We start from the raw sequence: 17379 nt of genomic DNA, 5'->3' as shown, positions 1-17379 counted from the left end.
GGAGAAGATTACTCTTGGCTTTATTGAAAAACACCTGAAGGATAATGCAGTCATTGGTCAAAATGGCTTCATCAGGGGAAAGCCCTGTTTGACTAGCTTAGTTTCCATTTATGACAAGGTAACCCACCTAGCTGAGAAAAGGAAGTCTGTTCATGTAATCTCTCTGGACTTTGGTTGAGCTTCCAATACTGTCTTTCATGGTGTCCTTCTGGACAAAATGTCCAGCATTCAGCTGGATCAGTACATCATATGATGGGTGCTCAACTGGCTTACGGGTCAGGCGCAAAGAATTCCAGTAAACAGAGTTACATCAGGCTGGCAAACAATCACCAGTGGGGTTCCACATGGCTCCACTGTAGGGCCAATGCTCTTCATAAATGACTTAGACACAGAATTCAAAGGAATACTAAGTAGATTTGCTGTTGATACTAAACTGAGAGGAACTGCCAACTACCTTGAGGGCAAAGAGGCCCTACAGAGAGATCTTTACAAATCAGAGGGTTGAGCAATCACCCACAGTATGAAGTTTAATGAAGGCAAGTGCTAGATTTTGCACCTGGGACAGGGCAGCCCTGGATATACAAGAGGACTGGGCGATGAGAGGCTTGAGAGCAGCTGTTTGGAAAGGTACTGGGGGTCCTGATTGATGGAAAGTCATTGTGCCCTGGCAGCCAGGAGGGCCAACTGTGCCCTGGTGGGCATCAGGCACAGCATCCCCAGCCAGGAAAGGAGGAGGGGATTGTCTTGCTCTGCTCTGCACTCAGGTGGCCTCACCTCAAGTCCTGCGTGCAGTTGTGGACACCACAATACAAAAAAGACATTAAGCCATTAGAGAGAGACAAGAGGAAAGCAATGAAGATGGTGAAGGGCCTTGAGGGGAAGCCGTATGGGGAGTGAGTGAGGTCACTTGGTCTGTTCAGCCTGGAGAAAAGGAAACTGAGGGGAGACCTCACTGCAGTCTGCAGCTTTCTTGTGAGGGAAAGAGGAGGGGCAGGCACTGATCTCTGCTCTGTGGTGACCGGTGACAGGACCTGAGGGAATGGCCGGATGCTGAGTCAGGGCAGGTTTAGGTTGGATACTTGATCTACACCCAAAGGGTGGTTGGGCACTTGAACAGGCTCCTCAGAGTAGTGGTAACAGCACCAAGGCTGACAGGATTCAAGGGGTGTTTGGACAATGCTCTCAAGCACACAGTAACTCTTGGGGTGTCCTGTGTGAGCCCAGGAGTTCGATTCAGTTTTTCTTGTGGGTCCTTTCCAACTCAGAATATTCTGTGATTCTGTAAAAACATTTCTAACCCTCTCTTCAATTCCTGTATTTGTGGGCCCATGAACAGTAAATACCATGCTAATGTTTCAACATTTTCCTTGGTTTTGAGCCCTGAGATTCTGTGGAAGTGACTGCATTAGCTAAACTAGTTTAAACCAATGAATATTCTTTCCAGTTAAATTTGGATAATTTGGAAACATTGCAGTGGGAATTGTTAATTTGTTTGGAATGGAGTTTTTTGTGGTTTTGTTGTTTTGGATTTTTTTTTTAATAGTATGTGGTCTTACAGTCTTGCATGTATTATAGGAATACCTACTTGTGAATTGACATTTTATTTGGACATTAATACCTAGTAATTAACCTTTAAATATTTTAAGTATTTATTTGCAACAATATGGTAAGTGTTTCCCTTGAATGAATTGTATCTCAGTTTTCCAGTAAGCTCTAGACACTTTAGAGTGACCAGTGTTTTCAAGCTGTGGTGGTGTTAGTTGAACAAGCTTTGGCAATAACCTTTTTATTAATGGAATAGATTCCGTAGACTTTGTGTCTTGCTAGAGCATTGTGTTATTAAGCAGAAGAGAAGTGTTGGTGGAACTGCATAGCTAATTAAGTACTTAAGGGAATTATAAGCACTTGTGAGTAATTTCTGAGGCAAAACTTGGCAGGAGTAAGTTTGTTGAATAGTGTTCTTAAAAACCTCAGTTTTTCTTTACCTAAAGAAAACTCCAGGGTGGATGGATCTGTTGTATTCAGATTAGCTTTTGGTTACAAAACACTTTCAGGGAAGAGAGTTAATGTGACAGAAACATAAGACTGAGGGGGGTTAGTTCACAGATAAGTTTGTAGAACCTAGAAACTGATCTTCACTCTTCCTAGAAAGAAAATTAAAAAGTTACTTGTGAAGGAATAGAGATAAGTATACCTAAAAGTCCTAGCTAAGCACATAAACTATATGTTTACATGAGCATTTGTGAAAGCACAAATAATCCTATGAGAAGGATTTGTTGACTATTTATTTAGTGAATATTTGCTTTTAAAAAGTATAAAACCTGCCACTAAAGGATGTGGAATTACCCAACCTGGAGAAATGGGATCTCTTTCTAAGTGTAAAAAATAAATATTGTTAGCTATACATATATCCTTTTGAAGGCAACTTTAAAAATTAATGATTTTTGTTAAAGCAGACCTTTTCTTAAAGTAGATATCTTCAGTAATACTACCTTAGTTAAAAACAGGAAAAAATATGACTGTACAGAATTAGTGAAAGAACATGAATATTGAGTTACTACTTTCTGGAAAAGGATGGAAAATGGAAAACCTTGTACAATTACCTTGTAGAAGGTAATTAAATAAGCTGCTTTTATCATTCTGCACAAAATTTAACTGCTGTCTCAGTGATCTTTAGAACATTAAATCCAACTCATAAAGGAGATTATGTAGAAATCATGAGAAAAGCAATATCAGAAAGAGATTACACTTTTTTCCCCTTTGAATCAGAGCTGCTGATCTGTTCTTGCAGCTGTGTACTGTGACTGTCCATTGCATTCTGTCTCAAATGGAATTGAAACAAACATTTTAGTAATTGCCATGTTCCTTTAGTCAACTGGCAATGATGGTGACCACTCTGAGGAAAAATACACTTCTCTATCTATCTTACAGCCTTCAACACTCTCCCAGCACAAAAGCCAACTTTCATTTTAGAGTAAACTGCATTGCTCTCTTATGTAGATGGGACTTATACTTTTCCTGTTTCTCTAAGTTATGCTTGTCACAACTTTTTAAAAATGGAGGTTATCTACAATAGGATTGATCCTACGCATCATGAAAATCATGATGCGTAGGAGGAAGTACCTTGATTAAGAAATCCAGTATCAAACTGAGAAGACAGGTCAGGATGTTTTCCTTGCTTATGAGAAAGAGAGAGACTTCATCTCTCTTTGCTGCCTATTCAGTCATACCTGGAGATATTCCCAGATAACATATTGGGAAAACATATTTAAAGGCAAGTATTGCTGTAACTGGAAAAATTCCAGAAAATATCACGATTTGCATTCATTCTCAACCTCCAATTTTGTTAAGCTATTGCTCCTATCCATTAAACCATTTTTGTTTAAATTTTCTTGAAAATTTTCTTTTCCCATAGGTTGGACACTACTTGTGGCTGTTATACCAACCCATGAGGGGTTTGGCTGTGATATTAGACCAATTCCTGTTGGTTGTGCTAAGAAACAGCTCATATAGGGGGCTTTGTTTTTGCATGTGCTTATCATAAAATACATATCCATATCAGCTTTTCTGAGATATGATGAATGCATGTTTGTTCCACTTGAACTTAGAAATCCAGGTTGTGCCCCGGATCTAATCAATTAAAGCTGTGCAAAAGTAGAGCTCAAGGATGTAACATGGAGACACACAGACATTAGCCAAAATAACAATATCCTGACAATCATTGCTTCTGGAAGTATTAATATTCAAGATATGTATTATCCAGTTCTTTTTTCAAAATGGTATTTGCAGCTACTTAAGAATATTGAAGATGGCAGTGAACTTGACTAAGAGAATTAGGACATGTATTTCCCTATTAAAAAGACAGAGAGGCTGTTCACAGCATGGCTTTGATGCTTGTTTTGGTCTGCAGGTTTTTCTTTTCAGGGAACTTAATTTTATAACTTCTTTATTTTAAACAGATCTGAATGCCACAAAAACATCTGTGAATGTGAAAACCAGGTACAGTGTTTGATAGTTGCAGAGACCTTAACCAGTAAAACCACATCAACTGGAATTAGTTGATATTTTGGATATGACACCTTTTCCCAGACCAGTGTAGCTTTTTCTTTACGTGCTTCTCACAGTTACCTGTTCTTCTAAAGATTTCAGGTCTATGAGGATTGTGCCAGCCTTTTCTACCTAAAGCAGTTGATGCTTTAGTTATTTCTTCTTGACCATCAGTTCCAGCATACTGCTGGTAACAATCAGAAATTCAGGTTATGAAATAGGCATTTGATTTTTGATTTGATATCAAAATATGTGCACATCTTTTGAAAGGCAAATGGTGCTTACGTAGCTACAGTAACCAGTGCAGCATGAGACAGAGAGCTTGGTCAGGAGGGGAAGGAACTGAACAGAGGAATGAAAAAGTAGTAATTCTTCTTTTCATGGGTAAAAATGCATTTTTAAACATAAGCTTTAGAGAAAAAAATGGTAGCAGTCATGCACTTTGTAGGTGAGTTGTACTCTTTGTTATCTAAACATTAAGAGGGATTAAAGATGTTCAGAAATTGATATTGTTCATTTCTGTCTTAACCCTATCCAATGCTGAGATATGATTTATTTTTTTCAACCACAGTTTCAGAACATTGCGTGGTAGAAATAATTGAACTTTTGTTACATTTGTTCCATTTGCTGGAAGTCATCCTTAGTCAGGTCTGTTCTTCAGGCGTTCCCTTAATTCAGATGCATGTAACATCACATTACTGGACACAGCTGAAGCTCCTGGTCTCCACAGCAAGTATGACAAGATCAGACTGAACCAATTTTATTATACAGCTGCAGCTTCAAGTTTGTGACCTGTTACAGTGCTTGTAGTAACTTTGCTTTTACAGTAAGTTAAAAATGTGTAGAGTGAGCAGGAATTAGCTGTATTTTTGGAAGGCTTTAGTTTTAAAGGAAAAAAAATCAAGTTACTGTTCATTACCTCAGTACCAGAGAATTAATTTGGATTTCTGTGAAACTAAGCCATATTGGCTGCAAACAGGAATTTGTTCTTGGAAGGATAACAACAGCCAGCCTGTTGCCCTTGTTTACACTGTAAAAGGTACATAGGAAAAGAGGGAATTGCATCCAGCATGCACTCCGTGTAATTAAAACATAAAAAGTACTGCTGGTTTGGCTTTCATTCTAAACAAATGTCAGGGCAAATATTCAAAACTAAGGAGAGCCAAGCCGAGGCTGCAAAAATCTTTGCTGTCAAAAATCTCTGTGTGAATTGAGATGACAGTTTTGGCAGTTTCATTGCACCCTTTCTGACCAAAAGAATTCAAACATTTGTGCTTTTATCTACACCTGGATTCAGGCTCCCAGTGACTTAGGTGATGTGTGTTTCAGAGGTGCTTAAAATCCATATGAGTTGCAGCCTACTTCCTAAGGCTGTTCATTTCTCTGCACATTTGTGGTGGTGGTTGTGTGCTTGAGACTGATGCTGTCAATAGCCTGAAATATGCTGTCTCTTGCTAGCTTAATGCAGCAAATCTGAAATTTGCCTTGGGCAAAGAATGAACATACGAATACATCAATGAATTGGCAGATTTTTTTGTGTGATATTATGCCTGAGAGAAGACAGAAAGAAAGTTCATGCGTCACTGAGGACACTAATCTTTGGAGCTAAATGCATCCAGATAAGGGCATGTAAGGATGGTGGAAAATATTTGAAAAAGCAGCTGAAGAAACTTTGCTGCCAGGCTGTCTTGCCATGTAAACCATTACTCAGGCTGAAAGGATCTGTGCTTTAGAAGATAGATTTACTAAAGTCCTTCTATTTGTTATCATTGCTTTGTAGACATTTTGAAATTCATCCCAAGAGTGTATGTCTTAAGAGTTAACTTGCTGTGGGGTATGTATGTATGCATATATATATATATACACACACATGTATCCATTTGGACAGTTTTTAAAGTGTATATATTTAGAGAAAGAGATTCTGAAGAGGGGGTGGAAACAGAGCATCTGTAGAAAGAGTTGTGTTTCCTTATGCACTGCTATGAGTTTTTTGTCACAATTTAAAATAGTACTGAAAAAGGAAGAGAAGAATCTCTCCAAAGGTATTTGAAGAAATTTTGACCAGTGCTCACTTTTATTGTTAAATTTTTAAACCAACTGCTTCCTTGCTTAAATACTTAATAAAGGTATGATAATCTACTTTTCAGGCAAGTTGCCTTGACTAGGTCTTGGGTGACACTTCCACGTGGACTGTGCAGAGCTCAGGATCATCTGACACAAAACCAGAGATCTGGAAGGTTGTTAAGGACTCTGCCTTTCCTATTAAAAGTTCCCCAGGATCCTCAGGCCATTGCTGTCATATTTGCATACCTTGTTCTTAAATAAAATTCCTATGTAGCCTTGCTACAGAACTTGCTCCAGTGTTTAAATGTCACTATTGTAGGGTGGAGGAAGGAGAGTTCTCCATTGTTTGTGTCTAAGCTAGGCCTGTTCTTCTTCAAATTATTGTGACTTATCATCCTCAATGGACATGAAGAATGATTAAATACCAGCTATTTTCTGATGTCAGCTGTTGTCTGATTTCTGACATTTCATTTGAATTGCCTATCTTCATTCTCCTAATTTCCTGACTAAATAAACAAGAATTTTTGCCTCTCTGTGCGTGACATAGTTTGTCACAAAAGCTATGCTTTTAAAACCATGTGGTAGTTTTCTTGTTCTAAAACTTTCCAGTTTGCTGTATTTTTCTTGAAGTGCAGTGGTAAAACTGGATTCAGTATCTAATAGCAAGGAATAAAGGAAGACAGCTCAGTTTCATGTCTTATACTTGGCCTGCCCTGGAATTATATTTCTTTCCCTTTTGAAATAATAGTGTTCATTTCCAAGTTTTAATCTCATAGATTCTCAAGAGATGCTTAACATGTTAATGCTAATTTTCCATTAGCATTGCTATCATGCTTTGAACATTTGCTTGAGTTTCATCATTAGAATACCTCTAGACAAATAATGAAGATTATTGTAAGTGGCAGTTGTTACCTGCAAATGAGTTACAGCCTCTGCAAATTAAGTGTCATCAGCAATTTGAGAAATGTGTTTCTCTATTTCACTTTTCCAATTAAGGCCAAAATCCTAAGTGCTCAGCTTAGTACACAGAGCTCTTTGAAGTGCTTCATTGGACTATATTATTTCAGTTTGATAGAAAAAGAAATCACTCTGAACAGCTTTCTCAGACTGAATAGCTTTACACAGCCATATCATAGAAATTTCAGCCAGACTTTGTTTCCCTGATCTACTAGGGAACTTACTGCAGCTCCTGGAGGCTAACTCAGAAGCCATAAACTGAAATGTATTAAAGCTAATTCTTGTTGCCTATTTGCATACCCTTCAGCCTGACAGAGAGATAAACATGAGGTTTGACATGATTCAATTTTCATTTTCTTATTATACTACATTGTTTAGAAATGGACTGTGATACTGTTTTTCTGTGTTTAGTGTGGATGTTGAACTTACTAACTTTAAATTCTCTGGGCACTCATTTCCCTGTGAAAAATATATGTATTTGCTTAGGTGTTTTTGTTTTCAGACATAATCAATAGTGCTTCAGAAAATCCTTTATTTGAAATCAACTCCCAAGCACGTAGCTCATTCTTCTTTTCGTACACTGTTGTGACTTACTTGGGTGAATTGTACATTTCACCTTTACAGCCTATTGAGTGAGTCCCAAGCATAAGCAGGCCTTTTTCTGGTAAAACTCTGTTTATTAGTCAAGTATAAAATTTGTGAGAATGAGAAATGAAAGCTGTTTCTTAATGTATCACTTGGAATTTTCAAGGGAGGATGCATGTCTCCATTAAAAGCTGGTACAGGCAAAGCCAAAGGTGAAACCAAACTTGAAATTCACTGCCTTGAAGTTGGATGATTTATGGGTTGGGTTTGTTTTGTTTGGTGGTGGTGTTGTTGTTTGTTTGGGGATTTTAATTTTTTGGCGGGGGGGGGGGGCGGGTAGCCTAAAAAGTGACAAAATTTGGTTTCATGGCAATGCTGGCCTAGGTGATTAAGGGCTGGGAGGTGAGGGGAAGGACTGTAAGGAGAGAAGCAGATGGCACCTGCCCACCAGCCTTCCAGCAGATGCTGAGCCTTCCTGAGGGACATTCCCTTCTGATCAACTCTTCCCACCTTTTCCTGTCCATTTCCTTTCCATGTCTTCCTTTACATTTACTGTACTAAATTTTTGGAGTTATTAAGGCATTTCTTTCTTGAAGAGACCTTATCCCTACCTCTTGACAATCTCTTGGCTCCCTGTAGATGGGACAGTTTTCCTATCTCTTCCCCAAAACAGAGAGGAGCAGACTTGTCTGCTTTGTGACTGAGAAGACCCCCAGCTGAAAGTTGAGGAAATTATTCTACTTGGTGGTCACCAGCTAACAGATGAATATTTAAAGGGAAGGGATGTAGTTCTCTGTCTCTTTGTGAAATTAGGCAAATGTCTGCTCTTCTGCTGTGATTTAATGTAAAAATGCAGTCCTTTTTACAAGAATTTCACTGTTTTCACATTTTACATTTACTTACAGCAATGGAATATGAAATGTTTTAGTTAGGAATGTTTCCAACTATTGTCTTCTGCATCTATTCACTTAAGTCCTTTTTGGCTTTTGACAGTATATGTGTATTTTTTCACTTTTTTCTAATGCTAGAAATTACCATTGAAAGCACTTGCTGAAGAATGAAGCCTCTTTAACCATAGAAACATAGAATTGAATATTATCCAAGAAAATTTGTTATCTACGTGACATTCTTGTTTAGAATTTTGGCACCGGTAATTAAATTATTAAGTTGGATATTGGAAATAAATTTGCCCATTACATACTAGCCTGATTTTTTTTCTATCTCTGTCATCTGGATTTGTCTATTTATCTGATTCAATTCCATGTTTTCCATGTCATTCCCATGTAATGGGGCTGAGCCCTATTTACTCAACAAAGGTATAAAGACCCTGTAAATTAATATTGAACCAGTTATCAGTGTTTTAAACAATCCTGTGTGACTTCACTGGAGAAATGGGATGTGCTACAAGTTTTAAATATGATAGCAATGCTGATTTCTTCACAACTGTGTTAAGAACAGCTGATCTTTAGTAGAAAGCACCCATGTTGGGCATTTCCAGCAATAAAGCCATCATAACTTTATTGAGAAGTGTTAAATATTAGTGCAGTCTGGAAAAATAAAATTTCCTGTACTGTTTAAGAAAATGGGAGTGAAAATTGCTGTAAGTGCAATCCTATCCTGTAGGCTAGTAAGAGGAATAAATTAGCCCTGTGAATGTGAACTGCTAAATGGTTGCAATTCCACTGGGAAATCTTGCTGCTGAGAACTGCTTCACAAGGATGACTTTTCTTTTTCCCAGGGTAACCCAGGCTGTGAATGGCTCTTTTTTGAGCAACAGCATTTATGTGTTGCCTTATGGGTATGTGTTCACAGAGATATGAAGAATAAACATGAAGTTATGCAGTTATTGCAAAGTTGCTACAAGGAATTAGTTAATAAATAACAGAAGAAATTAATAATTAACTGCCTTGTCTTACATCTTCCTGATCTTTATTCTGGTACTTCACAGGAACCTAGTTTATCTTCCATCCCCACTTATCTAGTCATGCTTTCTCTTTCATGTTTCCTCTCATTTTGCTTTATTGCCACTGCTCATCTGTGAGTGTATGGTGTTTACAGCCATTGCCAAGCAATCCTGAGGGCTATTTTAACTAAAGCAAAAATAAAGGATAGTTTCATTTTTGTCCTTAAACTAACCATTTAATCAGTAGTGTGAATTAGTGGGGACACTATAGAAAGAAAGATATCAGAACTCTAGTTTCAAAGACAATGTTGTTTTCTTCATTAATAGCACTGATTCCAGATGCATTCCTAAATACAAATTACTTCAGGAAAGCTCATGAATTTTTTTGGTACTGTTTTGCAGGGGATTTCCCAAGAAAACAGGCAGAACTGCTAGGATAGCATCAGATGAAGAGATTCAAGGGTCAAAAGATGCTGTAATTCAGGACCTGGAGAGAAAACTTCGCTTCAAAGAAGACCTTTTGAACAACGGGCAACCGGTATAAAAACATAAAATACCCTGGGGAATGGGAGTGAGTGAGAGTGAGCACCACTGGTATTTTCTCAGATATGCTGCATATAAAATAATTGTTGTAGATTGCTTTTTATGTATACATCATTTTTAATTGAATTTTCAAAACTGCATTTGCAAAAGGAATGATAGCATACATTTTGTTCTATCATTTCTTCTCCTGTTTGAGAACTTTACTTGGACTTAACAAAGCAGTGGAGGTCAGAAAAATGGTGAATTTGCATAAGAAGCCTGCACAGTCTGCACCTCCATGACTTTTTGGGCCTCAAGGGCCATTTGCTTTTGACTGTTCATTACTGAGTGTATGAACATGCACAGCTGTGTTTCAGTCCAGGCTCATTCTACCTTATGCCCAGCCGCTGGATGATGGGGGAAGCAGCGGGTGGTAACTGGACATCAGAGGAGGTACAAGGCAGTTCATCATGAAAAACCAACCCAGTAGGAATCAGGCATCATTAGATTCTGCAGCTGGGGGGCTTCTTTTGACTGACAGAATTTTGACCAATAGAATAGAAGTAACCCATAGTACTAACTTGCAGACTCATGAGTTAATAACCTGCTTGAGGAGTCAAGAAATGAGGGAAAATGAGCATATCAAGCAATGGAAATGCACAGCCACAAAGAGCTCTGTTCCTTTTTATGCACTTAAGATACACATGAAAGATAAAATACCAAATTCTTCCTGCTCAGAGTTGATGAGAAGCAACTTCCCTAAGAATTTTTTACAGTTATTCAGATGCTGTCTTTGAAGCAGGAATTTCTTTTAAGAGGAAAGTAATTTTTAAAATGTAAACTGTCACCCCTCCTTTGTCAATAAAATATTTTTTTAAAAAATCTGAATACCTTGGGATGCCTTTGTGTCACTTTGAAAGGAAGTGGAATTTTACATTTCTCAGGACAATGCCCAGAATTTTACTAATTTTGCTTCTAGATCTGGGCTGTGAACTGTGGTGGTGTAGTTCAAGAAAGCCCATTGAGTCAGACTGTCTATCAACATTGCTCGATTTTGGTTCTTAATAAGGTCAATGGAGTGAAGTAGGGAGAATGTTCAGAGTGTCTGCTGCTTCTGTTACCTTTCTCATTGACGGCACAGCATTTGGCAGTTTTCTGCAGCAGTTAAGCAAAATCACTGCCATAGTGTATTAGTTCCTGTTTTTTCCAAGGAAGTGGGCTGAGAATGACTGTCAATGCCTATTTTGGAAAGTATGGGAGATGTTTGGCCTGGGCAAATGAATGGAATGTCCTGAGAATGCCCACATGGCCCAAGGTATTAAAAAAAAAAAAAAAAAAAAAGAGACCAACTGTGATCAGATGATGTGGGAGCTTGGACTAAATAAACTCTGTTTTGGTGCTTGCCTTGAGGCATTTGCCTTGCAGATTCCTGTCTTGGTTAAATTCTGTATGTGTAATCATGGCAGTGGGCACTTGGAGTGACTGCAGAAGAAATATAAGTGAAGAAAAGTTCATGATTTCCTTAGACGGTTGTAACTGAGACAACACTGCTACCTAGTTGTCACGAGCTTCAGCCCGCTGGTTTAGCTGCAATATGACATTAAGACAAAAATAAATTAAATGAGCTTTTTAAAAAAAACAAGCATGAAGTAGATGTAATGTTTACAATTTCCATTCTTTGTTTGTTTTTCATTTTTCTCTTTAAATGAGGTGTTTCACCATGAAATGAGTTTGGCTTCCGCCAACTTGCATTTTTTTTCAATTTTGATTTGTAAGAAAGTGTCTGAAATGCATTTGTAAATGCAGGAAGAAAACTAATAATGAAATAATTGACATATGCATTAAGATTTTCCTTTAACTCATTTTCTCTTATTAGTGTAAATTGTCTTTTATAAGCTGTGTCCTAAATTTCTGAAAGAGTAAGAAGAAATAGACATTTTAAAATTTTGAAGAATACATTTTTCTGTATTTTGGACAAAATATTCAAGTAGAGTAGAATCTCCTTATCATTTTGTGGCAGTGTTTTCTGCCTTGTGGTTCTAATGTAAAAACTGAGCAGAATGACTTGGATAAGGTTTGGGATGATTTGATATACCCTCTTCTGATGGCCATGATTTAAGCAGTTCCTATTGCTCATTCCTACCCAAGTTCCTGGCACGAGGATGGAAACAAATGGCAGAGTCAGTGCAAGGGTTGCTCAAGCCACTTGTAATACTAAAAAAATGCATTACAAACTGTGGTAGAAAATTTCTGTTAGAAACATATTGCTGCTCTCTTTTATCAACGTTACTTTAAGCATTGCTTACTGTGTACTGCTTTGTAGTTGGAGAAATACTATTTTTTCTTTCTTTTGCTTCCCCCCTCATTTCCTTTTTATTTTTTGTTCAGAGATTAACATATGAGGAAAAAATGGCTCGTCGATTGCTGGGAGCAGACAGCGCTGCAACTGTCTTCAACATACAGGAACCAGAAGAAGACCCTGCAATACAGGTGCCACATAACTCTACAATTTCACAGGAAAAAAATGCCTGTCAGCTTTTCTTTTTTACTGACTATGATTGTCATTAAAATAAAATCCTACATAAGACAATAAATATATACAAGGTAGGATGGTTATTGATTACAGAAGTCATATGCTATCTATTAGTGAAATAACGTGGAGGATCACATGGTCCATTACTCAGTTTTTCCATAAGGCTGAAACTTCTCAAATGTCTGCTTTCTGCTTTAAACTCTTCTGTTTATCCTGTTCTGTCCTGACCTTTAAGTCTCTGAAGGCAGAAATGCATCTCCTATCTTGAAACCATCCTCTCTTTATTTGTGTAATAGGCACTTTTTGGGTGCAGACCAAAACCACAACAGAAAGTCTGTTTGAAAGGCCAGGTACACGCTCTCCATTGTTCAGATGCCAGAGCTGCTATTCAGAAATGTGTAGCATTCGTTTGCTTATGGTGCTGCACAAAGCACATTCTCCTGATAAAAACTGAGCAACTGTCATGGATATCTCTTGGTCTTCTTTCTCCTCTTGATCTTTTCTTCTACCCTTGCAGGAAGCTCGCTCTGTTGGTGCTTCTGTAGTGAGTCCCATGGATATTCAAAAGGTTATAATTTTCACCTTTTTCTGTCTTTTTTTTTTGTCTGTTTTTCTTTCTGTCCCCTTTCCATTCTGCTGTTCTTGGTTAATAACAAGAGGTCATCTAGCGTTAACAACTGTGGAGAATTGGGCTGCACTCCATTTATGAGGATGTTCAAGTTGTTCTAGAAGCCTGTGTGAGTGCAGACAGTTTAAGAGCAATCATCGTGTGCTCCACTATCTTTGTGCTGTAACAATAACATACACTGACATGATACTAACTGTCATATACTTCATGGTTTACTTTTGTGGTGCACTTCAGGAAACAAAGAAATTCTAAAACTATCTGCATCTTACAAGGTATTCCTCTGCTCTTTCATTGTTGCAGTTATCAAGGGTTATGATTAGTTCTGTAACCAATGGCAGAAGCATGTCATGTCATTCTCAGACCAGAGGCAGCAACAGGGGATGGGGATGTGAAAGGATACTTTGCATGAGATGCATGTTCTGTCTTAAATGCAACAAGAGTCACAGACAATGGCCAAAAGCAATTTGAAAGAGCATCTGAATTTCTGCTGACTGAGAAGAGCATTGGCTGTTATTTTTTTTTCTGCTTCTGAGCCATTTTACAGTCTGACATTATCACTCTTTTCAGTAAGATTCCAAGCAGGAATTCTGCACAGTAACAGTTCAAGAAAGCAAATAACAATGTATATCAGTAAATCACAACAAATTCAAGCAAGTCACTCCATGAACCTTTCTGCTCTTCTTGCTATATCTTCAGTACAGTTACGGTAAATTTTGTTTCTAAGGAAGGATCCCACACAAAGGGAATCATAGCAACAGGAGTAAAGGGAAGCAACTATCATGGACTGCCACTGTTGCAATTTTCTCTTATTTTTGTCCTCATTTTTACAGGCAACTGTAAACAAAATAATTTTATCCTTCTGGTTCAGCCTCTGGTAGAGTTCTATGCAAATAGCAGATGTGAACCATATGGTCTTCTAGCCATCTGGAAACAAAACCCACCCTAAATCTGTCTGTACCCTCAAGGAAATATTAGTGTGTTCCTTTTGTCTTTATGAACCGCCTCAGAATACTTTTGTTCTTATAGGATTTTTTTTAAATGGAAAGAAAGCAACCAATGACTTTCTTTCCCCTTATAAATTAGACCTTAAGACAACATGAAATACAGTTTTTGCCTCATACCAGATGTCTTGATTGTTTCATAGGGAAGCTATTGGAGACATGGATTATAGTGTTTTTCTTCAACAAGATACAGTTTCCTTTTATATGTAAAAATTTAATGGCTTGTTAAAGATTGGTAAAATAAAAAAATCCAAACATTAAGAACATATCTTCCTGAGCAATGTGTTGAAGCTGGACACTAATATCTACCTCTCATTTGACAGGAATATAAAGTCTCCAGCTTTGAGCAAAGGCTGATCAGTGAAATTGAATACAGGCTGGAGAGATCTCCTGTGGAAGAATCAGATGATGAAGTGCAACATGGAGATGAACCTATTGATAACAGTATGTCACCATATTTTGAGATAAAGCTGAAGCACTACAAAATCTTTGAGGGAATGCCAGTCACATTTACATGCAAAGTGGCAGGAAATCCAAAGCCAAAGGTAAGAAAAAACAGTAAATCTTTCTAGAGCTTCTCTGAAGAGTTCTGTGTTGGTCCTTTACTATCAGGCTCTGGACCCTATGGGCTGTATCTTACAGGAACAGGAGATATTCACACTTGACAAGAAAATCTTCTATCTAGCATAAACTGCCAAATCTCTTTTAGCACAACTGGAGTTATTCACTCAAAATCTGGTACAAATGCTACTGTGAGGCTTCTGCTCTCAGTTACTCCCTCCTGAGGCTTCTTCTCAATTATTTTACCTGGAAGGAAAGCTTCTGTCATTTTCAGAATTACCTTTCAGGGTACATTTGTGCACAGAATGCAGTGCAATGCTAGAAAGCCCCACATGAGCTGGCATAGGAGTCCCAAAAGCCACCTCATCTTGCTAGCATAGGTAATTAGTTCAGGCATGGTCACATGCTAATGCAAAAATATGTGGGTTTTAGTTCAGAAGCCAGCATGGTATCTCTCATTCTTCAGCATCTATACACACTAACAAGACTGGATTTTCCTGGAATGTAGAAGAAGGCGTAATAAAATACCATAAGCTCCCATATATCCCAACAGCAAGATGAGACATGATGGTGAGGTTTTAATGATGAACTTCTGAGGGAGGGTTGGGCTTGGGAAGCATTTTCTTGTAGCAAATGTAAAAGTACCAGCTGCATGATGTCAGTAGTCTGGAAGAATGCCCTCCTTGGATAGGTTGCATACAACCATTTCAAAAATTGCTTGGCAACCGACTGAATATGCAGCAGGCAAACAGCAGCAGCTTCTTCAACTCCCCTGCCAAAGTGAGTGTCTTCCCTGTGAAGTTCTCACAGCTCTCACAGTGACCTCTTGAGGACAAGGGCTCTTATCTTCTCAGACAAGATCAATGATGCCCTGTCTGATACATAAGAACTTCACAGAAGCACTCACATCTGAATCTCTCATCCAGAGTAAGTTTTATGGGTACTCAGGATTTCAAACAGAGAGAAATGCAAGTGACTATATATGCCAAATGATATGTGTATGATACTGTACAAGCTGTTAATTTTAAAAAAAGGACTTTATGAAGTAGCAGAGGAGGAACAACAGAGAACTAGGGCTGCAAGGAGTGTAGATCAGAAGAAGAAAATCTCTAGAATGAGATATCCACCCCTACACACGTCAGAAGGTTTTACTCCAGGCTAGCTCTAATCTCATCCCACAGGCTGAAGTACATGCACACTAGATGAGTTCTTGGAGCACACTTTCTGGCTTAGTTTCATCTGAAAAGAATCCAGTTCTGTGCTCCAAGAGCACAACATGGTGTGAACCACTGCAAAGTAAGCAGGGTAGATCAGTATACTTATATCAAAAAAGCGCTCCTGCTTCAAACTGAAGACGCAGACACTGGGAAGATAAGCCCAGTCTGACTGAAACCAAACTTTTTATGTCTAGCCTTACTTCTGAGATGACCCTAGGTAAGAGTCTGTTGTACTGAACAAGGGTGGAATGCAAATGGGTCTGTTGCTGATAGAAGTGCAGCGTGTGCAGAGATATTCTTTCTGCCTGAGGCTTATGACTAAGTTGCTAGATGACCTATTATGAGTCAGCCTTAGTCAACTTCACCATTCCCTAATTTCCACAGTTTCCAATTAAGGTGTAGTTTCTCTGTCTGATTTAAGGCAGAGGAAAGCGGATGTCTTCTTTCCCTCACTGGGGCGAGAAGGGTTGCACAGCCAAGAGGCCACGTCCCTAGCACTTCCCCTAAAGCCTGCCCTTACAGAGGAGCATCTGATGTGGATGCCCTGTGATTCACAGCCATGTTCTGGTTTCCTGCAGTGTCAAAGCATGCACATTAAGAAGGGATTTGCTCTTGCACCTGGGACTCTGGCCCTTTGTTCCATTCACTCGCAGATGCTTTGTATAATTTGTTAAGTTGCTTGGGATGGAACCAATATCAGTCCTGTTGTATGGCTACTTGTTAGCCAGGCTTCACAAATGTCCAAGGCAGTGTCTCCCCCTCATCTGTCAGAGCATTCCAAGACAGCAGTTTTGAAAAGCTCAGTGGCTGAGGGCTGCCCTTCTGCTGTCATTTGTTGAAGCTGGAAGTGTTGCTTGTGAATAAATTTTTTACTCTGTCAAATGAAAAGCTGGAAATAATTTACTAACTTGAAGCTCCTCCCTTCTAAGTATTCTGTCAGGTCTGCCAAGGAATGGCTTTGGGAAGGACTGTAGTATTTCTAAAATCTGGCATTCATTACAAGGGATTTTTCTAAGCAGAGTTATTGGCTTGATTTTTTTTCCCCTGAACATGCCATGTAAATTGAATACTGATGTGCAAATTCTGTCTTCATATGTATGACTTTTTAAATCTGAGCCTACTCTTTGTTATAACTTTGGTGCAACGTAAAACTATTTTCTCATTGAAATGAGAAACCTGTGGTGCTACAGGAGGGACTATGCAATACTTCTTTTTAAAGGAATATTCCTCCTCAGAATTAAGACAATGCCATACAAGTGGTGAATTGAGACACAAATGTTACATAAATCTCATACTGCTCACTCTTCACATGGCTGAATATAATTCTTGGTGATTAAAAATGCTTCTGCTGCCCAAGATCA

At 38.4% G+C, this 17379-nt stretch overlaps 1 protein-coding gene across 3 annotated transcripts in view; it reads left to right on the top strand.

Moving 5' to 3' along the window:
* The window catches only part of PALLD (palladin, cytoskeletal associated protein), a 144517-nt gene that overhangs the window by 109656 nt on the left and 17482 nt on the right, over positions 1 to 17379 (top strand). For 2 of the 3 annotated variants that reach the window (XM_030947443.1, XM_030947445.1), the window contains 4 exons: positions 9959 to 10094; positions 12467 to 12568; positions 13129 to 13179; positions 14564 to 14785. In XM_030947443.1, coding sequence (XP_030803303.1) covers positions 9959 to 10094; positions 12467 to 12568; positions 13129 to 13179; positions 14564 to 14785 — 511 coding nt within the window. The remainder of the gene's footprint in view (positions 1 to 9958; positions 10095 to 12466; positions 12569 to 13128; positions 13180 to 14563; positions 14786 to 17379) is intronic. The other variant, XM_030947444.1, reaches the window with a different exon arrangement.

This window comes from Camarhynchus parvulus, chromosome 4 (genome assembly GCF_901933205.1).
Source record: "Camarhynchus parvulus chromosome 4, STF_HiC, whole genome shotgun sequence".
Taxonomy (NCBI): Eukaryota; Metazoa; Chordata; class Aves; order Passeriformes; family Thraupidae; genus Camarhynchus; species Camarhynchus parvulus.
Note: the sequence above shows the minus strand (reverse complement) of the source record. Positions and strands in the feature narration are given on the sequence as shown.